Source organism: Drosophila biarmipes, chromosome 3L (genome assembly GCF_025231255.1).
Source record: "Drosophila biarmipes strain raj3 chromosome 3L, RU_DBia_V1.1, whole genome shotgun sequence".
NCBI lineage: Eukaryota > Metazoa > Arthropoda > Insecta > Diptera > Drosophilidae > Drosophila > Drosophila biarmipes.
Genome location: NC_066613.1, coordinates 13,769,131 through 13,791,536, shown reverse-complemented (window position 1 = coordinate 13,791,536; position 22,406 = coordinate 13,769,131). Strand labels below are relative to the sequence as shown.

The window sequence follows — 22,406 nt, the reverse complement described above, 5'->3', positions numbered from 1 at the left end:
AGCCTAAATGCCCCGCCCTTTCACCGCATACCAGCCAGCCGCAAGAAAATTTCATTTTGAAATATGCTTTCTGAAATTATTTCGCTCTTATATGACAGGCGGGTTGAAAGCAAAAATTGTAATATTAATTTTCTGTACAACGTAACAAGAAGGAAAAGGCCAAGGCGCCGTGGCAGTGGCAATGGCAGACCCTTGCCCCGACTTTTCCGGGCTTTCACCGGGGCTCTTCCGCCCCCCTGGACTGGGAAAACAATGAGCCGGGATTCAGGACGCAGGACTCCCATAATGGAATTTGGTGGTAACGGGCCTTCGGGGTCGCCTTTTCCGTCCGGACACGCAGTTGTCGTCTTCGAAAGGCGGAACGAAGTCAAGGCGAAGCGGAAGCAGGTTCCGGAAACGGTTAGACAAGCGGCGGAAAGATGTAGATCCATCCTTCTGCCAACTTTATTATTGCACTGCAGTCTGTGTGCGTCTGTGGGTGGGTGGGTGTATGGGTGTTCGGGCTGTGGGCACAAAAAAGGGGGTTTTTCTACACTAAATTTGTTCGGACAAAAGTGTCGCCTGGGAATTAAGCTCATCAACGCTTGATGCGCCAGCAGGATTGAAAGACCGCAGCTAAAACTCATCCAATTGCGAGAGAGCTGACGATAAGGCACAGTGGTCAAGCGGAAATTAGGTAAATAAATTTCAGACAGTCCTGTGAGCTTAAGTGCTAAATAGTAGACCTAGATGAGTATTTAAAAAGGAATGGACATCTAGCAAAAAAGAAATATAGAAGAGTGTATTTTAAATCAGGGCTTTGAAGCTTAACAATAATGTGATTTTTGTTTTCATTGCCTTTCCTTAAAATAAATCACTGATCTCGTTAATGAAAGAAATGGTTCACAGCCCTGCTTTAAAGTTGGCCATAACTTACAATAAAATAGTACATTTTATTATGCCAACTAATTAAGGTTTGCAGAGCCATAAAGCATTACAAAACCACTGTAAATCCTGGAATTGCTGTTATTCCCACAGCCGTAGTTTTCACTTTCCCGAGTTTTTCCCCCAACATTCTTAGATAAGATGGGGATACATTTATTTTGAAAGATGGTGGTGCAAAAAATGCTGAAAACAAAGCAAACAGCAAAACGGAGGAAAATCCGCTGTTGGCATCGGTTTGGCTTTCTGCGAAAAGGTAATCAAAATAAATGAGCGACGCTCCGTGCGCTGATGAGGAGCGTAGAAGGACGTGGGGGAAAATCCGCGCTGAACCACTGAAATAACTCGTTAGCCCTAAATGATGGCCAAGATGGGCAGGGGCGTGGGTGTGGGTAATGGCCAAAAAGGGACTGCGACGAAGACGGGCTCACTCGAAAATTATGAATTGTTTGTCTAGTAGGTGTCAGGTGCTTGCTTTGTGCATCTAGCCGTAATCACTTGGGTAATCGCTCAAATGCACACACAAAATGATGTTGAAATTTTCCCCAGCGGTTTTCCGCACTTCGCCTTCATCATCATCTCCTTACACTGTCACTGTCAAGTGTTTCTGTTATCCACCGAGACTTTCCCGCCGCGTTCAGCTGGGCGGCAAAAGGTGGGCGGCTTCCCAGCCTCGGCCTGTGACCTTGGTGTCGGCTCACATGGGAAAGAAGTGTGCCAACGAATAATTGATAATAATGGATTTCTTAATAATTCATCGCATAGAGAGGCGAACAAATTTGATGAGATGGCATATAATTAATACGAAATGACTAAATAAATGGGAAGCGAAAAAAGGTTCGGGCTTATTGACATACTTACCAAGGCTTAACTATTGATTTCTGGCTTTATTTAGAAGAAGTGTAGAATATAATGTTACCATTTCGGTTGAAAAACAAAACCTGAATTGATTTCAAAAAATCTTCTGTGCTCCCATTTGTATTCATATTGATTTCTGTGCTTTCCCCTACCAACGCGTTACATATTTCTTACCCTCATTTTCTTTTTACCTTTTTTAACCTTTTACTCGCTTCACCTCACAAAGCTTTTCGTTCAACTTTTCCCTCTTGGCTTCATAACTCACTCAACTTAAGTTCCTTCCCCACGATTCCGTTGCGTCCTTTATGTCTTTACTCGCTTTCACTTAACCGAGTTAAGTAAAACATGTTGATTTGCTGCTTTTAATTTGTGCCCACCTTAACGCAGGGAAATTCATCTCGGCCCACTTAGGTTCACGACCTGAGCATTTATTTCAGAGAACACTTCACCCTCCTCTTCTTTCGAGGCAACTCCCTGTGAAAGAGAAAAACTGGGACTTTAGCTAACAGATTTCTTGACGCCTCGAAGTTTCATGGAGTTCCGCCCATAAATTATCATTTGGCAGCTACACCAGCTCCAAACAACAACAGAAGGGCAACGCCTCCTACATAAACATCCTGGAGGATCCAAGGATGCTACTTTCTTGGCCAGGGAAAGGGCAAGTCGGTTGGGTTGGATTGTAGGGGATGCATGGCATTATATGCCGCTCACTACCGCAAGTCGTTGGCCCTTATCAGCGCTTCCTGCGGGCCGATTTAGCAAAGACAGCCGGCTAAAATGGATCCCAGTTAACTTGGACATTGCACTGAGGGTAAATATTATAACTATTATTTTAACTATTATACTGTTGGAAAAACATTGAATGAAATGGGTAAAATAAGCAGTCTTGCTTGTTATCAGTTGTAAAAGTACCCTCTGAAATAAGTATTTTATATAAACAGTAGAACATTTGATGTTTAAAGCACGAAACCTATATCACAATTTACAGTATATATTTTGGATTTTAAGTTCTAATGGAAAGACCTAAAATGGGAACTACATTAAGACTTTGAACCCCCGTTGATAAAACCAATTTGGGATTTTTGGCTCAGCTCTTGCTTGGTGATATCTCATGAGTTGGTTGAATGTTTTCCCACTCCAAATTCGTAGTATCTAAAAAAAGGAGAAAAATAATTTTGAAAAGGTGAACTTAATTTCGATTTTGAACTCTAAAGTTACTCATCCAAGCTATTCATCAATAACAAATATTAAAGCAACAGGAAAAGAAAAGTCAGCTATTTAAGAAGAAGACTGTTATACATCATGTTTCAGGGGGATTTGAGGAGCTAATTTGGACTTAGGACTTTCCCAATAATTTCCCTCAGTGAAAGGCTGATGCCGAAATTCCGAGTTTGAAACAAGTTCAAGTCCTAACTGCGGCTGAAAACTGTGCCTCGGAATAATTCTGAGACGATGGCGACAGAAGCCAACACGTTCTTTGGCCCCTTATCATCGTTTATTGTTGCTACATATTTTATTTTTGGGAGTCTCGGCTGCAAGGCGCAACAACTTTGGCCCATCCTGGGCTCGTTATTATCCTATTAGGATGTGACGGCTCCCAGCAAAGTTTTCATCCGCTGGAATACACACAGCACCATGCCAACTGCGTGGCTGTGCGGCTCTGTGGCTCTTGGCTGCGTGGCCCACATGTCGTATACATAACGTTTTTTATATACTTTCGCCTTTGAGCCGGCTCAAAGACATTACAAGCTCGTTAAAGTGAAATCAATGTTGTTGTCCTCGTGCTCGTAGCTGTTCATTTTGATTCCGTCCGTCCGTCGGTCCGTCCGCCTTATTTAGCTATGTATTTTTATTTCATTATAGGGATTTTGTCTGCCTTTCTGCTGTTATCTGCTGGCAGTTTATGCGACAACAACACTCCTGGCAACTGACCATGAAAACGGCCACGGCGAGTGGAAAAGTGGAAAGGCGGAAAACTGGAGGAGCGGCAGGGAAGCGGCAAACTTAAGTAAAATATACCCGCACTCGCTGCAATGTCGGAGAAAAGCTAATGGCGTCGAGATAAAGGAAACGTATCCGATTTCTCCTCTGGCTTCGTTAATGTCCTTTGCCAAGAGAGGGGCGGAAGATGCAGTCAAAGTGAGTTAATACATCGCACTCCGGCAGTTTGAAGTTCAAATTACAGGATAAAATAAGTTAATTGAAAATATACCTTGAACACGAAGTAATAAAAATAAATAAAGCAAAAAAAGTCACCGGTGTGGGTATGTGCAATGCTTTAAAATTTAATCTTTTATCTTAATGCAATCTGTTTGCAAAATGTACCCCTTAAACCTTAAAAATGTTAATGCGAGGACTGCAAATTAAACCAAAATTATTTAGGTTCCATGATTGTGTATCATTAATTTCAGATCAATTTAAATGGTGATATGGTGTCATCAAATTGATGGGCGAGGGAATCAAAAATGAGTTTAATGTTTTGGGGTCAACTTGAAAAGTTTTAGCCTGTTAATGATATAAAGGCATCCCCATATAACACTTATATTTAATATCATTTATCAGAACACTGAAAATTAAAGTCGAATAATTAAGCAGAATTATTCCTGACGTAAGCATCTATATATATAGAAACTCCTTGATCACATCAATTTCCGCATACTGCGAGATTCTCCTCAGTCTCAAAGACTCCCAGCCGTGTAAAATCAATATTTATGCCAGATCTGTTAATATGCAAATGCGATAATGCCGCCAGAGTATTCCCTTGACATTGTTTCATCTTATTCCCGACACTTGCAGCAGAAGCCAACCTACGAATGCGAATCAAAAATTACTCATTCGCCAACGCGCCCCTCACTTGGCAATTAGTCACCTGAACAATCTGCAAGTACAAGCGGATTATACCGACTGCCGAATAAATGCAAGCGGAGATCTCGGCAGTCGCATGCCGTGCACTGCAAACAACGTATATTTAATAGTTCATTTAAATGTTAATAAATGTTACTATTAAAAATTAACAAAAATTACTCATAAGTTAGACTATCCAGTAGCCAAAAAGAAATTAGAAAACAAAAAAATAATACATTTTGTAATCTTTTTTAATTTTATTATAATTATAATTAGATCTTAAAAAATATAAATTAATTTATTTTATTTTATTTAAAACACCACAAATGTATTTCCGAGTGCACTGGCATGTTAATACTTTTCTTGCATATTTAGCATTTACATTAAACCGCAACGCCGCCGATCCGATGGGCGTGCGCGGGTGTTGGTCATGATATTCCATTTCGCATTTTGCATTTAGCACTTCACATTTAACATTTCGCATTTTGCATTTGCATGGCGCACACGCCTTGGCCTGAAAATGCGGAATGGTGGCAACGATCTCCACCGTTTTCGTCGGATTCTTCGGTTTCCCAGACCCCCTCCCCCAATTAATATGCGTGTGATCGATCGGTGCTGCAGTTTTTTTGCGAATTCGCGAATAAGGCAATTTTTGCACGTGATGCACTCGCCGAAATTCCATCTGCTCTGAAAATTTACGACCTGTTGTTTCTGACGTTGATCTATGCTCTTTGCTCCACTCAAAAAGCTCCCGGAGAGAGAGAGCTTGCCAGACGGGGAGATTGTATACAATCTTCAGAGACCCATCGGAAGACGGCTCTTCTGGGGCGGGAGAAGACCCGAAGAGAGAAGACCGCTGGGCAAGAAGCCGGCTACCGGCTAAAGATCAACAAAAAAGATTTAATGCATGGCTGCGAAGAATGCGGCCAGAAGAGAGAGGGAGAGCGAGCTTTTCGCTCCATTCTCTTCCCCAAAACCCCAAAACTCTTACGCTCCCCGGAGAACAGAGCTATAAAAGCGGCGGGAAACGAGCTTGAGCTTAGTCGATTTTCAGCAGTGATCGCGTGAGCTTCGTCAGCAAAAAAGAAAAACTAGATTTATGCACAAACAATTAATTTTCGTTCTGTGAAGTGAACTGAAACCGTGTTATAAGGCCAAAAACCAGCGCCAAGCAAGCCCGAGAAGCCCCGAAAAAAAAGAATATAGATACAAAAAAAGTGCAGTGTGAAAAGCAAAGAGCAAATCATGTGAAGAACCACAATTTATGCTCGAGTGACAAGAAAAACAACACGAATTTTTACGTGGCAGGTGTGTAGAAGCGCATTCCACAGATTGTACATAATCTATATACTATACGGCTCGGGGGGAATCTGCGACTAAGTCATTTTCGCCCCCCGCGCTCCGTTCGCATTACCTTCTTTTCATTTCGCCGATTATATAAGCCAGCATAAAAGTGGAAGGGTAATGACGGTAGCGTTGTTGGCCCATACAAACACCCAATATGGCTATACAAACAAACACCGACACGCACATTGGGACACGTTGAGCGTACATAGATAAGATAGCATAGCTAATAATATAACCAGGGGAAAACTGTACAATAACGTCATTTATAAAATATTTATGGATTTGGCGTACGGTTTTTTTTCCGTTTCTCTTAGGTTTTTTTTTATGGCTTCTGTGCTTCCTAAGCGATTTCCAGATGCTGGCCGTATATTTAAACATTATTCGCAGGCATTTGCTAAATAATAAACAAATTATAAATAGGTAACTTAATAAAAAGCCCGATAGCGAAAACAGATGAAATCGGCAAACACCAGATGCGAATACACAGGGACAAATAGTCAGCGCGACTGACAGATCGTCAAATGCTGAAAGCTTTTCGTACTACTCTATGCTCGAGGTATTGTATCTGTATCTTTGTATCGCGGCATCGTTCATCATGTATCTCACTCCCACTCGCACTGGCCTGTCATTTGGCTGGCCTGTGTCGCGTATTTATTTGTTGGCTTTTTTCTAATTTTTGTTTACACTAAGAAATCAAGGTTAAAAGCGCAAAGCGGCGTGCGTAAATGGCCAGAAATTGGGCAGAGGTGGTAGGGAATTTATCGCAATGATCGAACAATTTGATTTCATTAGCCAGACCATGCCGCAGTGTACCTTACTATATTTAATGCCCCCTCCCCGGCGACACGCACAGTCCATTAAAGACTTATTTAAGCTCGGCACAACGCTGCCCAACTGCTCGATGAAAAAGTAAAGAAGCGGGGCCAGCTTTAAAGAGCCGAAAGCGAAAAAGCAACGCCGAATATACGAAAAACCAGAGCAAATAAATAAAAGCCGCAGGGGGAAGTGCTTACGTGACGGAGTCGAAGTTTCAATGCCCTGGGGAAAATGGGTTAAGATGTGCTCGACAAGAGTTATTACCGAATATTTCAGATTTTCATGACGCACCAGTGGGGTTTTCTGGTAGCAAAATATTCTCTGCCAAACTCTTGGCCGCTTATCTCTCACTAAACTGTAGCATTTAAGAATTTAAAATATCACTCATCTTTCTGTCGCAGTTTAATGTTTAGCCAAGAGCTAATATCAATTTATTGTTCATAAATTCCACGATTAAACAATGAGTTTGCAAACTTATCTATACATCTGCGTTTACCATAACTCTTAAACAAAGGTTCTATTCCTAAAAATAAAAACAAAACCTAAGTAGACAAATAAGCAACGCCGGAAAATAAGAAACCAGAGCAAATAAATAAAAGCCAGAAATGGGTGTAAACTATAGAGATTAAGTCGAAGCTTAAATGCTCTAAAAAAATGGTCAAAATATTTAAGTCCGGAAAAGTTAAGGATCTGCTGTGACCAGTTTATTTTTGCTTTAAAAAAGATAACACTTTAATTTATAACATTTATATTTTTTTATTCTACTACTACTACTTATACTACTCAAATAATTTTGATATTAAAAAAAGGAATTTTTTAAAAATTCCCATATTGATAGGCACAGTTAAAAATGTATTATCTCAAAATATTAAACGATTCAAAACTCCATTTTAAAGCAATATGTGTTCCACCCCCCCAATCAAATCGCATGAGCGGATCAGATCAAGCTTGGACTCCTCGAAACCCTCATAAACCCCGCTGGCAAGCCATTTGGAGTGCAAAGCAACTCCCATTAGCAGCTCAGCGATATGCAAACGAAAGTTCGGCCATTGATTGGCAAAGCCAGCTCCTCCGCGGGTCCAATTGCCCTGGAAAAGTTTACAGACTCCACCTTGAAAGGGTATGCCGGGCAAAAAGCGAGCGGCATCGAGCAGATTCAGAGGTCAGAGCGAGGCAAAGCGACCAAAAGCATAACAAAACCGTCGTGAAACGAGACGAGACGACGACTCCAACCGGGCGCACTACACTGCGATGAAATCCGATACCATACCTCGCGTCGATAAGAAGCCAATAAGATACATCAAAAAAAATGTACGCTTCTGTCTCCGCCACAAAAGTTGAATAAAATGTTGAATAATACTTTGCATACAATTTGTATACATTCTGTCCCATGAACTTCCCAAAATCGTATAATTTGTACAAGCCACAGCGAAAATACTACCTTGCATAAACTACACGAGATTTGACACAAAATGTGTGCTAACATTATAATATATCACCGCATCCAACAAGGTGGTGGTGTGTTATATATTTTCCGTGTCTTTTTTCCTATTAATAATCCAGCATCGGCATAAAGCATAAACAAACGAAACTCAGATCAAGCATTAAATGCGAATAAGAATAATAATCCCATAATATTTCATTTTTAATTTTATGACATCGGGTTAGGAGGAAAAAACCAAGCCAAATTTTATGGTTCTAGAGAAATTCCTACATGTAATTAAATTCACTTAATATTTTTCATATGGTCCATAAAGGCGAATTTGACTCAAGAAGAAACTGTGACGTAAAAACTATAAATTGTTCACTAAATTCCACAGCAGCGGCAGATTTATTTAGCATTTCGCATAATCATTTGAGGTAATCGCCATGAACATTTTACTTGACCGTTTACAGGCTCACAAGCGCTAGCATATATGATGATTTAATAATCTTTATTAGATTTTAATTGACTTGAACTAGGTGGGTGTTAAGTAAGCCACCATGTATATCATGATCTTGTATAGGGGACCTTTAGTCCATTTTTAAATTACAAATTAGCGTGTTTCCCTTACTGCCAATGCTGAACAAAATTAACTTAAAATGCATTTATCTTTGCCATTACAAGCCAATCATTGAGCTTATATAGCATTCATTTATAGGTATTTTTAAGAGGAGTAAAACCACTTTAAAGCTGTTCAAAATAAAACGTTGAGCAAATTTTAGATTGATTTTAGACGTTGATTATTGGAATTCGAATTCATTATCTTAGGAGGGCGTACTTCAAAAATAATTGGCAATGTGCTTATGAGATAATAAAGTGGTTAATTTTCTTTTATAAAGTACTGTATATTTTTTAACTTCTTTAAAAATCTCAAAATGTTATCTAAATTTTTTAAAGCTGTTGCCCCTTTTCGAGCCGTGTATTTTCGCTTAAAGTTTCGCGAGCCAACTCCAAGTTGCAGTGCGCTAAAAAGAGATGACGAGCTTTATGGCAGTAGCGGTGGCTATGGCAACTGAAAGAGCCAAACTGCCCGCACATGAGGTTCGCTCTTGGCCCCGTAAGCCCCCCAAAAACCCTCTCTTGGCCCCTTGGTACCCTTTGTAATCGCCCCGCCCTGCAGACCCCCTTCTGCGGGGCTTGAAGGTACCTCTCAAGTGCGGGCTGCTGATGTTGCTGCTGCTGCTGTGCTGCTGCTGCCGCTGTGTTGTTGCTGCCGCTGTGTTGTTGCTGCTGCTGCTGCTGCTGCTGCTGGCTCATCAAAAAGCCAAAAGTTGTTGAACGTGAAATTATTGTACGCGAACACGAGCAAATACCAAGGCAGATGTGTGTGCTGGCAAGTATTTATGCACACAGAGCCGGTCGGGTTTTGCATGTGTTGCCGCTGCCTCTGCCTGTGTTGCCGCTCCAAGATAAACAGCTGAAAAGGAAAAGAAAAAGCCAAAGCTACAGCTAAAGCCGAAATGGAAGCATCGCATAGATGCATCAGATTTCGCGTTCAAGTGAAATTTATGGCAATAATAAAGCTTAACTTGCGTTCGAGGTAAAAAGATGATGAACTATGCAGAACCGAGTAGCACAGGCGCTCTGTAAGTGGGCATTCGTCAGCGTTTCATAGATCATTTGCTGTTGGCATCTCACAATCAACTTACGAACCTCCCCAGCCCTCCCACTTTTCAGACCCCTTGACTTTATGTGCGGGTAAAAGTTACTTAGCTGCTATCACAGTTTCATCTACACAAATATGCGATTACCTCAGACAGTCCGCGAGATACAGATACATAGAGTCGGATACTGCAGATATAAGCTCGAAAGAATGCCCGAAGGTGATCGTTCAGTTAAGCGAGTCTATATGTAAGCACCACTCTCCAAAGCAAATAGAAACTTTCAACGGGAAAACACTAAACAATCAAAAGCGTACCTTTAGATAGATGTGCATTTAAGCCAAAGATTGTTCAGTAACAGTCCACCCCAGCTTTTATAGTCGTTAGATATAGTGCAATATGACATTATATAATAAAAGTTTAGGTTCGTATTTCTTAACAAACTTGATTTCACTAGAAATCACGTCTGAAAACCAAGGAAATTTCCACCATACCTTTTCATTTCTAATCGGCCATACATTCCCCGCCAATTGTTGCTGTGATATAAATTTATTATCAATCATTATGGCGCTATCAACTACATATCTAAGTAAAACTTTCCGCCTGATAATACATCATTCTCAAACATAAATTTATAGCTTACAGTCCTATAACAGTAATACATTGATCAGAAAATTTAGAATTACATTTTCTACAGAGTTTACAAAGACATTTCTAGTAATACGATTGTTAGATTACGTAGTTGGAGTTCCTCGATGAGATGACATGTTTTCCTTATTTCGGTGCATTGCTGGAGGGAAAGTTCTACCCACAAAAGAAAGTGTGGAGGTGAGAGAGCCAAAACACAAGTGACAACAGGAAGCTGAGATTAAAAGATCCGACAAAATCCGACCCAAATAAGATAAGATCTGTTTGGTGAAGCCAACGAGACGATAATTAAAATTCCTCTAGATACAAACAATATCTGCGCTGATTGTTGTCAGGCCAACTTCTCGGAATATCCCATTCAGTTGGGTGCCATTTATAACCAATTTTCGGACTACTTGTTCGCTCGATTTTCCTTTTATATTCCATTTCTGTTTGTTGGGTTCATTAAACCGGAATTGTTTATTGCTCCATTTAGCCAAATAGTCGGTGCTTATGGGGGAGCTCTCTACGGAGCGTCGGTATACTCGATAGGTTACTGAACCTACAACACCCGTACTCTAGTTCGCAGTATGCGGCTCGTCCAAAGCAAACAAATTCCCGGAAATTTCTATGGTCGCCAACCCTCAGTTTTCACATGTACATCGCAGTTGGATGTGTAATCACGAGTGGACTTGTAGGCGAGCTCACCCGAGAGATATGTGTGCATGCAACAGGAATCTGGCAGCTCGGGTTTATCGGCTAAGTGAAAAACAACACCCCGCCAGTAAGGCGTTTTCCCCCGAATTTCGTCTACCTGGTCTGAGTAATGCAAATGTGCAGCAGATAAGATAAGATAGAGCCCCAAGGCTCTCATTTGCACAGGCCAGCGACGAGCTGGCATTCTTCACCCGCCTGCAATTTGATGAAAGGAAACTCAGTTGCCCCCAGAAATTAAACGGAGATTTTCTGAATGGAGCACCACAGCTCGTATCTTAAAAGTCCTTTGTCCCGTGTAAAGGAGAGTGGATGGATTCGTTTGGGGTTTGATTGAATGCATATGAACAGCAGATCATCGTCCGGTTTTCAATGCCAATAGAACACTGAAACAAATGGGACGAAATATTTGGGTCAGTGTACGAGTTTTGTTATTAGAATATGTTTTAACCTTAATTATCTGAAGAAAACCAAAACAAATATAAGGTAAAAACATTTAATAGATTTAATTAAAATGTAAATAAATCCCTATGCTTAAACAATTTTTTGATTCCAATTTTCATGTTGTTTGTTTAACATTTTTCAAGATAAACTATTAAATCTCTTACCTATTTGTTGTATATAAGCTGTTATTTTTCGCCCAGTGAACACACGCAAAATTTGTTCGATTCGGACACGGACCTGGGACATGGGATATGGACAGGTCTTTTATGGTACCTGGGACAAGTCGGAGTGTCCGCCCCCTTATCCCACCCGATTCCCCCCTCTTACGACATTGTGGGGTCCGGGTACCTTTATCAGTGCCTTTTCAGTGCCAGGTCCATTCGGCAAAGCCAGAAAACATGCACAAACATTTTTCAGTTGCCGGGGAAATGGTGACCCCGACCCTCGCTGATACCCCCGCACCCGTCCATAAAACGAGAGACTGGCACTTGGTCATTAAAACTACTCGCAGAGCCGAAAAAAGGTTGCTATTTTTAGCAGTGACGAACCGGCAAACCAAAGCAAACCAAACCGATCCGAGAACCCGGCAGAATGAGAGGGGCATTTCGATGTGGAGGCACCTTCTTATTAACGCTTCGAGTGTTTACTGCCTTTTGCTCTGCTTTCCTCCTCCTCGGCGAATGCAATCAAATTAGAATTCGCATTTCATCAGATCTGAAGAATAACAAATGAATTTTGTGGATCACAGTGAGAAACGACTGGCGAAATGGGAGCGCCATTTTTTAAATTACTCGAGTGTTTTGCACCTGACTTTATAAGAACTATTTTGTTTCCTAGAAATTAAAGCCCTTCAACTAAATTGATATATATTTTTTGCTCAAGTGCTCTTTATAATAAAATGTTTTTGTAATCAAATTTTAGAACACTTTTTTATACAAATTTTCAATATTTTTTTTACTTGCTTGAAATTTGAAATACTATTAAAAACACTCCTAAAAATATAAAATATAAATTTTAAAGTGTCTTAAGATTAAAAAAATTGAAATGTTCGAATATTGGTTTTCCATTTATTGACATTTTTAAGACTGTAGGTATCAAGAACTAAATTTATTTGAAAACTTTTTAAAATATATATGTAAAACTCGCAGTGATTTCATTTGTTTCCGTGTTGCTCTCTTTGCAGTGAATTCCGCCGAGAAGATGCCAATTGATTTTGATTTTCGCAAATTATAAAGAGACATTTATATGATTTGATAGCTGGCCAGAAATTCGCAAACAATTCCCGGCGACCAGGCAAGGTCATATCGATTGTCATCAGCTGCTGTCGGCACCCCACCGCCCAACGCCACCCAACACCGCCCATCGCCACCCACTCCCAGCCACCCAACGCCCAACGGAAAAGCAAACAGAGCGAATATGCCAAGCTTGCACAAGCCAAGAAGGTTCCAGCACCAGATGCTAATACTATACGTACTAATATTTGTTTCCAGTGCAACGACACGTAAGTAAAGTCTTCTATATACATGCCCGTACATCTATATATTTACCCAACCTTAACAAAAGGGAGCAATTTAATTTGTATTTATTTATGGCCATTGTCTGGGGATTTTGTCAGCTATTGGTTTAGGACTTTGTCGAATTGTATCAGTATCATCAGGTAGTCCAGTATCGCACCTACGATGCAGAAAAGCAAGACATTGTTCAGCTTGAACAGGCCACAGGCGCTGACAGTAAATATGTACTCCACATTCTTCAGATATAGGCCGTAGTAGTGCATCTGAGGAAGAGATAAATTAATAATCCCGTCCGGGTTAAGTCTGTGTAAAGACGGGTATATAACTTGACAAAACTTCATATGGTGCATTAGGATGGTACATTTATAAGGATAGTGTCATCCAAGAGTTCCATGAGATTTAATGGTATAATACTTTATCTATTATGATTAATGAAACGTATTATAATAGTCCGTCTTGAATAAGCAACGAAACGATGTCGGCGGCTTACTTTGATGACTATTTTTTAAAATTATGTTTCTTCCGATCGAAGCCAAGAAGATATTAAAATTCCAATCACTGTTGATAACTATTTTATGAGGTGCGAATTACAAACCGCGCTCGCTGAATACAAAATGCGGCGATTAAATATAATTCTTTTTCGCCTAAAAATCAACTCATAAGCAGTCTCCTATGTGCATATTAAACTATTATAGCAATCAATAATGGCATACTTTTTCTTGTAGTGTATATATATGCTACGTAAAGGTTTACTTTCTAATATACCAAAGCACACTTTGAAAATACCACTTACTGTGTGATTGAGTTGCTTAACAGTGGCTCTCGGTGCAAAGTGCAAGCTTCCGCATCTCAGGGTTTCCCTGGTAGAGTTAAACCTCCTTTCGGAGTAGTAGGTGGGCAGAATTACCAGCACAAGATTGGTGAAGAGTCCCAGCATAAAGGCAATGGCATAGTAGTTCAACGGGAAGGATTTGCCGTACTTTCGCAAGATGAACTTGCTGTACTTCATGAAGTACGTGAAGAACAGGTGTACCACGCACTCCAAGGGCACGTAGGCCACAAAGCAGACTGCCTGCACGCCATGCAGCGAGCAGATGGAGCGATGCAGTTCCAGCAATCGCTGATGAACACGCAGTAATCTCCATAATTCGAGGGCCAACCACTTTTGTTGTGTTCTGTACAGCTGCTGGCGGTTCGGACCGAATCGGGCGTTCTGGGAATTTTCCAGAATTACGCCAGCATCCGCGAGAATCCTGGCCAGCAGCAGATTTGAGTGCCGCACGAGGTGACCCACAAAGAGCAGCGCCAGGGTGTATATCCCCAGGGAGAGCTGCAGAAGGAGTTGGCAGAGGTAAACGAAAACCAAGCTGAAGGCATACATGAAGTTCTCTCGCACCTCGGGATCGTCCTTCAGGATCTGGATGGGCTGGGCCGACGAGAGGATAATGGAAGTGAGTAGCACTACCACCTCTAGCAGGTGTCTCCTGGTGGCCAGACAATCCAGCGAATCCCTGAGCTCGCGCGTGTGCAGCAGTTTTCTCAGCTGCCTGCGGCATTTGAGCAATCGATTCAGACACCCGATGATCTCCACCTGCTTCGAGCTGTGTTCCCACAGGGTGGCAAAGGCACAGACCAGCAGCAGGACATATCGATTGAAGCCAATCAGTAGGAGAATTTGATTTTGGCGCAGAAAGGCCATCCGCCCGTAAATGCACCAAATGGCGAAGGGGGTGAAACAGCCCACAAAGATCATCATCACCCAGCCGTGGATGCGAAAGTAGGGGCTCCGGCTGACCCTCTCGATGCCCCGGGGACTCGAGTTGGCGGTGGCCATTAGGCCAAACACCCTGGTCAGCCTGTACAGTAGAGACAGGGCCGACATGCCCACGAGAAGGAGCCAGCGAGCCATCGATGTGATTTGAAAGTGCCAGCGAACGAGACTGCTAGTGGGTCTCCCAGAGGCAGTGGCATAATCGAATCACAGCCCACAGACAGCACTCAAGGATGTGCACTGAACAAAATTGAGTCACACTTGCCAGCTGAATTTTTTGGGGGTTCTTCATGTCCTGGGGAAGTAGAACAAAATGTGGTTTACTTGTCATAACATCAGGATAAATTAGAAATAAATGGTTAAACAAAATGCCTGGCCAATCAAACGAATAAGGCGACTCTAGACAACAATTTGAGGTACAAGAAAACGAATAATTTTGCCAACAAGTGAATTTTCTTTTATGTTCTACATTCTTGCTACAAGTGAAACACAATAATTTGTTTGAAAATCTATGTGCCTTTGTGTACGGTCACCTCCCGTTCAGAAACGAGTTTCATTCGTGAAAAATATTCTTCGAGTGTGGTTACGCCAGCTATTAGCCTGATTGAATTTCGTTTAGCCAAGGCGTTCACTCAGCCAGATAATCTGGCCAGATAACACACTCAGTGAGCAGCCCAAAAGTGCCACAACAAAAGGGTTTCTCCCATGGATAGATGGATGAATGTATGGATGGATGGAAGGCTGATTGGCCGCCAAGACAGGGGAAAATCACATGGGCCGAGATACTCGGATGGAAATTAGGTAACTCGGGAGAGCTTATGGTCTGTGGCTTACTTTCCATCGGATTCCGAATGTATCTCACAGATGCCTGCCACCGGAATCACTCAATTTGCAGGTGGCTTCGGGTGTTTGCATCACCCGTGAATGGGATTGCGCTGGGGTTAAACTGGATTTCCAATCAGTGCCGAACACTGATAAAGCTAACAATTTAAATTCCTGAAAGCAGTTTGGCCCACTCGACTGAGGAGGTTCCGTGCTCTTCGTATCTTCGTTTTTGTATCTGTATCTGGAGGCCACAAAAGTCAGGACGTTGTCGCTGGATTATTAAAAAAGTTTTTCGCTTTTAAAGAGCCTTTTTTGTTTTTCTCCCCTCTCGCCTTTTTTTTTGCTTTGCATTCATGCTACATAAAATGCAAAACACTCGAGTGTCTATATGTGTGAGTGCGAGTTCGTACTTTCATCCTTTATGAAAACTTTCCACGGCTGTTTATAAGTTTCTCACCGAAGAGCCAAAGTGGCAGCAAAAGTGGGGGCAAACTAAAAAAATAGCCAACCATGTATCTACCGGTCTGTGTATGCGCTTTTGTCCTCCTCCTCGGATCTTGTATCTGGTTCTAGCTGAAACCAGGGGGCTCCAGATATTCTATAGCTTCTGGTTCTGTCGCCGACTACCAACCGACTTTATCTGAATAGGCAGCCAAGTGTGCGGTTTGGTTTTTATCTAGGTTAGGTGGCCGACTAGTCTGACAGCTCGCTGCAAATTGCAATGAAACATCCTCGTCTGACGGCTAATTCATTCCCATTTTTTGGGGCACTCTACAACTGCAGTACGGATATCTTTCCATCTCCGGCAGTTCTGAGCAGGTGGTATTTAGGTAAAAATGTAAAACACATATAAAAAGATATCATTATGGGTTCATTGTCAATATCTCTTTCATCAGTAAATCAAAATAAATATTACATTTTATAAATGTTTTTTTTCGGATTTCATTTCTTTCGGTTTGCCAAGAAGTAAGAGTACTCATAGGATATTTATTCTTAAGACACCTGCAGAAAAGTATTATAGTGTGCTTTCTGGCAGTGAATAATTATTTAAAAAAGTTGGCACAACTTCATTCGTGATTCTAGGAAACTGTCAGGTGAAAATCTTAACTTTGAAAATGTTCAAAATGTAATTAATTTTTTGTTTAAAAACTTTATGAACAAACGAAAACAACAAAAAGGTTGAATTGCTAAATTTGGAGTAAAGTCTAAAAACGCAAATAATTACAAGTTAATCCCAAAAAGAGCATAAAACCTGCGCCTAATCCCGATTATGCGCACATTTCAGTACCGAAATCAGGTTAGGCAGCATTTAAATTGTTTGTATTTTTTGGACATGCCTCGTTTAAACCTAACCTCCCGCCGCCAAACTTCAAAGTCGAACTGCGGATACGAGGGCGGCTGACAACTGTCCCAGCTGTCCCACTGATAACACGACAGCGTCAGCCAACAAATGCGAAAAACAACGAACAAGTAAAACTTTAATTAAATAAAATGTAAGAAGTTTGTTGAGCTCCTTCAAAGCGGCCGCCGCCAACCCACCGAAAAATCCGGCGACCCACCGATCCCCCGACATCAAAGTGCAGGCCCAAGGAAAAACCGAAAAGTTTAGTTTTTAATATTCGACAGGCTGCGGAGGTTCTTATGCTTAAATCAAGTAGATTTCTCCAGCCAGATATTTACTTTTGTCCCCGGCCAGAACTTGATTGTTTACCCGGAAAAAGGAAAAACCGAGGGCCAAAAAGTCAAAGGGCATGGAACACAGAGAGAGAGGAAAATTCCCATTATATGGACGAGTGAAAATGACAAATTAACTCGAACAATAAGGGACGTATGCGATTCGAAGAAAGGAGAAAACTCCATAAAAAAGGAACCCGCACAAGAGTAAGAGGGGAATAAAAAGAGAAAATTTGCAGAAGTGGATTTAGTCGCAGGTATAGAATATAAAATTAATGGAAGGCAAACACACAGTCAACAATCAATAGCCATGGCGAGTGGGAAAAACTTTAATTGGTTTAATTTTATTCCATTACTTCTCCGCTCGGCAGGGTCCCAGTGTTCCAGGCTAATGAATCACTTACCTAGATAAGCAGCGGACATTCGATCCGATAAGTTGACCTTAATGCATCCAGTTGTGTTCTGTTGACCCTGTGAAGTAAAGGGGGTTTAATTATAGCAAAGATATGGAGAGAACTTGTGAAAAATGCGCTATGAGGTGGGAGGATAATAAATTCAATGAAGATTTCATTTTTTAAGATAAAAGTTCCACTTCAGAAATGCTATGAATGTGAGGGCGTTTTTAGTTTGGGGCTGAGAAATGATTTCTTATTTTGCTTTCATGTGAGTTAGTCCATTTTCCATTCCAATGCTTTTAGGTGATACGGAAAATTACATTCCATTAAAGTTTTAATTTTTAAATAATTTTCTTTAAAGCACGAACATGTAATATAATTGCCTTCAATAATCGAAGTTCTTTTCAAAACATTTTTTTGTTATATAAGAAGTATATATAAAAGTATAAAAGTTCCGTTCTCTTTTTTAACTAATTATATATGATATTTATGTTTTTTAGTAAAAATATAAACTGGATGTAATATTTAGTTTTATAAAGTGATGTTCAACTATAACTTGTTGCTATAACTTGTTTAAATTAATCTGCTTAAAAAATCAATAAAGTGTCATAAGTCCTTTAAACTTGGAGATTTACTTTGCTTTTGTAAAATAAGAAATTTAAACTTAAGAATATCATTTTAAAGTCCTTTTTTAATTTTTCTTTTCTGAAGGTCTGCTTACCAGCAGCAGATTCCCCTTTGTCAGAGGGCCCTTTTAGTTTATTTGTACCTCAGTAAGGCACTTGCTACCCCCAACATCATTGTTATTTTATAGTCGTTGAACTTAAATCCCGCACTTTGCCATAAATAGGGCAGCTCTACCTTTGAGGTGACCTCCATTAGCCCCCACTTTCCGCCCACGCCCACTTGAGCCCACCTAAGCTGCCCAACTGAGACCCTCATGTTTTATTGACCACCACTAACGGTTGAAATTTCCCCGCCATAATTTCGTTACAGTTGACCAGGAGCCTTTGCCGGATTTGTGTGAGTCGGTTAAATGCCCGCCGGACGGCGAAATGCAATGCCCGCCGGACAGTGCCGTGCGCCAGGACCTGCATGCGGTGGACCTGATTAAATCGAATGCCGTGGAGTTGCCCCCCCTGGATGACGTATCGTCGGGGGATGGCGCATCCATATCCTACAACAGCAGTCTGGTCTCCGAGTGCTGTGTGAGCCGAAAATGCGTGTGCAAGACCTGTTACATTCCGGACTGCGATGCGGACTCGGATAATGAGCTCGTGGTGGTGGATCTGAAGCCGGAGAATAGCAAGCAGCCGGGAGAATGTTGCGGCATCCACGAGTGCCGGACGGAGCCGAATTGCACGGTGGTGCGAGACACGGACTACGAGTGGCGTAAGCAGTGCCAGCGGTGCAAGTGCGATTCGGGGCTGAAGATTTGCCACAAGGACTGCGAGGAGAGGTCGGAGGGTGTGTGCCAGTCGAAGAATTCCGAGAGGTTCTACAAAGACGGCGAGACCTGGACCGAGAGCTGCAAGACGTGCGAGTGCGTGAAGGGGGAGCCCAAGTGCACGATGGCCTTTTGCGGCGTCCTGAGCTGTCCCCCAGAGCGGCAGTACATGCTGAAGGACTCCTGTTGTCCGGCCTGCTGGCCGAAGTGTGCCCCAATGCCGCATGAGAAGCAGGAGGATGAGTCCTACGCGGATTATGACGGTACGCCTGACACCCCGGAGACAGATGCATCGGAGGCACCAGAGGAGGAAGCACTGCCCCCACTGCTGCCTGATCCACTGACCACTCAGGAAAGTGCAGAGCTAATGGAATCTAGCACCACCTCGACCACAACCCCTGCCGCACCGCTGGCCGCCAATGCATTTGACCAACCGAAAGTGGAGGAGGTGCCTAGCCAATTTAATGTATCCTTTATTCTTATGGCCTATTCGGGTATAATGACCCTTCTCGCTGTGGGCATGGGCTTCTATATTTACGTGCAGCGTGCCAAGAAACGTTCCTACGATCCTGTCTCCATCCTGGACCACAGCATCTAAGCAAGAGATCTTTCGAAATACTACTAACAATACTACTAAAAAGAGAAAAGCAATTTAGACCTAAGTATTCCGTATTTTCCAACTTTATGTTGCTTGCTTTTTGAGTGTGACCATGCCATGTGTTAATAATGCGTGAAAGCCAAGCCTGGTCACTCTAAATTAATCAGTTTAATCGCTTAGATAGGAATACCAAATACCTTAGCCTTTCTAATGCCTTTGCCTTTGTTTGGTATTGATCTCATTTTAACTTTTCACTTGCAACACACACAAAAAACATGAAACGAATGAAAATCACATGAAAATATAAGCAACGAACTTCCGCAGCAACAAAATAAAAGTATTCTTATGAAATTACGCAAAAATATTTAACTACAAACGAAACAAGAGTTACTATTACTAAACAAACGCAATCGATGTATGTACATACTATAAGCTTTCCCACTCCCCGGGAAGTCTACTTTTTTAAATATAAACTTTGATTTAAGAGAAATATAATACCAAATCATGTTTAGGAGCGAGTAAGAAAATGTATCGAAACCACTCGAGAGACGTCTTAGTTCTTAGTTTTAGCTGCTAGTTTAGGAAGTATGTGATAATATGCTAATTAGCCTATGTAATTTGTCAACCAAGGCACGCTGCTGTTTAAAAATATGGAAAACAGTATTTGCAACACAAGACCCAAAAGCCCCGGAACGAAACGGAACCTCATGGCACCGCAATCGCAGAAGGAGGTTCAACTTTAGCTAATGTCATAACGTTGCCACATAAATGTATACTATAAAATCTTTATTTAAAATTATGTTTAATAATAAACCAAAATTGGTATGCAAAGCGATGAAACCAATTAAATTGATTGTTGTTCATTATGAATGGGACCGCAATTTATGCGAGTAATACAATTGCTAGCATGCTAAAGAGCACACCAATCTTTTAGAACAATTAATTTTTCTGACTGACTGACTTAATAATGACTAGATATTAAAAATCCTGCAAATAAAATGGGTCAAAAATCCCAAAACCAGTTAAGCTGTCAACTTATCAACTTTGTTTGCGAACGGCGTTCAAAAACATGCCCCAAAAGTTTTGTACACATTTTAAATTTGACCTTCAGAGCCGAACGAAGACAGAGTGGGAAAAGGTCGCTCCTTGGCAAATTGTATGCTAAGCATAATGTCAGGCCATGATATGATTTATAATACGTAATAAGTTCCAGCACAACTTGAAGTGGGTAACGTAAAATACATAAAGGTAGGGACGTTGGGGGAATGGTTGGGTGGGTAAGTCTGGGGAGACCCTGGAAAAAATACGAATATGCATGGGAATTGGGTCTTTGGCGGCGCCTTGTTGAGCCTTCCCGTTCGCCTTTGTCACGTGGGCGACCCACTTCGCACAAATAGGAGCCCCACAATGCCATACATTTTGTTTAGATTGTTATCAAACACTAAAATACCATGAATAAGGTATGTACGTAAGGATACACTCGCAGTAAAAATGATTGCTAATTTAAAATTATTAATTTACTACTGTAAAACATCAAGTCTATCAAAGAAGGGCCTTAAATATTTATTTCTCTTACACACTGAACATACATTTTTTAATTGAATTTGTATTTTATATGAGTAAAACTAATATATTTAATACAAAAAATTCTTTAGGTAACGAAAGCCCACTAATGCCATATGTTATCCAAGTATTATTTGAATTTTTTTTCAGTGCACCCATGTATTTGTTTGGGCATTCTATATGAGTACGTAGTTGAGTGGGTGGCGCAGTGATTTACAGAGTCATACACCTAATAAAAATGCCACTCGAAGAGGGATAGTGGGGTTATTGCATATTGCTTCGATTCATCTGAAAGCACGACAAAATAATGACTCCCCGGGAAACACGTGTAGCCCCCGACAGCAACTGCAACCGTCAAACGATTTGTAAGGACAACCAGGGGGCAAAGGACAACGAGAGCCGGCGAGGAATCGGGGGAAATATATAACAAAGGCCCAACACAATAGACTTCAAGAGTTTGGATGACACTTTGAGTTATTTTGTTGTTGATGCTGTAAAAACACGAAAGCAAGGCCCAGAGATATGGGATGGTAGATTTATTGAGGCTCGGCAGGAACAGCGGCAAAAAGCATCTGGGATCTGAGGAGCCTCCGATAAGCGGAAGGACAAGCGCCCACTACACAGATTTGCTTTTGAGCCACACACAAAAAAACGAAGAAATATAGAAAGTATAAAGTGGGCGAAAAAAGTATACTGTTGAAATTTATATCTCGGCACCACCATTCAGAGCAATAATCGAGGAGCCAGGGTCAGGGCAGTGTTAACCCACCGATAGCTGGGGAAGAAAAATATATTTGCACACTTTAATAGGATTCGCACAAAATAAACCAAGTTGATAGTTCCTAAAACTCAACTAACAGGTTTTCAATTACTTTAAGAAAAGGTGTAAAAAATGTTTAAAAGCTGTATCTTATACAAAGTACTTCTTATCTTAAAAACATGAAATAAAAATATATTCTAATTT

The 22,406-nt window shown here is 41.2% G+C and overlaps 2 protein-coding genes across 2 annotated transcripts; one reads left to right on the top strand and one right to left on the bottom strand.

Annotated features, from left to right (window-relative positions):
* Nucleotides 1-5,677: 5,677 nt before the first annotated feature.
* On the top strand, nt 5,678-20,728 carry LOC108028641 (kielin/chordin-like protein). The gene is made up of 3 exons (XM_017100566.3): nt 5,678-5,931; nt 12,839-13,156; nt 18,831-20,728. Exons 2-3 carry the CDS (start codon nt 13,072-13,074, stop codon nt 19,877-19,879), a joined length of 1,134 nt encoding a protein of 377 aa, XP_016956055.1. The 5' UTR covers nt 5,678-5,931; nt 12,839-13,071; the 3' UTR covers nt 19,880-20,728.
* On the bottom strand, nt 13,186-15,140 carry LOC108028643 (putative gustatory receptor 77a). Its single transcript, XM_017100567.3, is given in 3 exon segments — nt 13,186-13,432; nt 13,963-15,098; nt 15,101-15,140. Coding segments are annotated over 3 exon segments (1,338 nt in total). The 3' UTR covers nt 13,186-13,270.
* Nucleotides 20,729-22,406: the final 1,678 nt, after the last annotated feature.

Excerpts from the sequence above, each read along its gene's own strand:
- LOC108028641 (XM_017100566.3), top strand. The coding sequence starts at position 13,072 with ATGCCAAGCTTGCACAAGCCAAGAAGGTTCCAGCACCAGATGCTAATA. Across the intron at positions 13,157-18,830 it reads TGTTTCCAGTGCAACGACAC|TTGACCAGGAGCCTTTGCCG; the intron begins GTAAGTAAAGTC and ends ATTTCGTTACAG.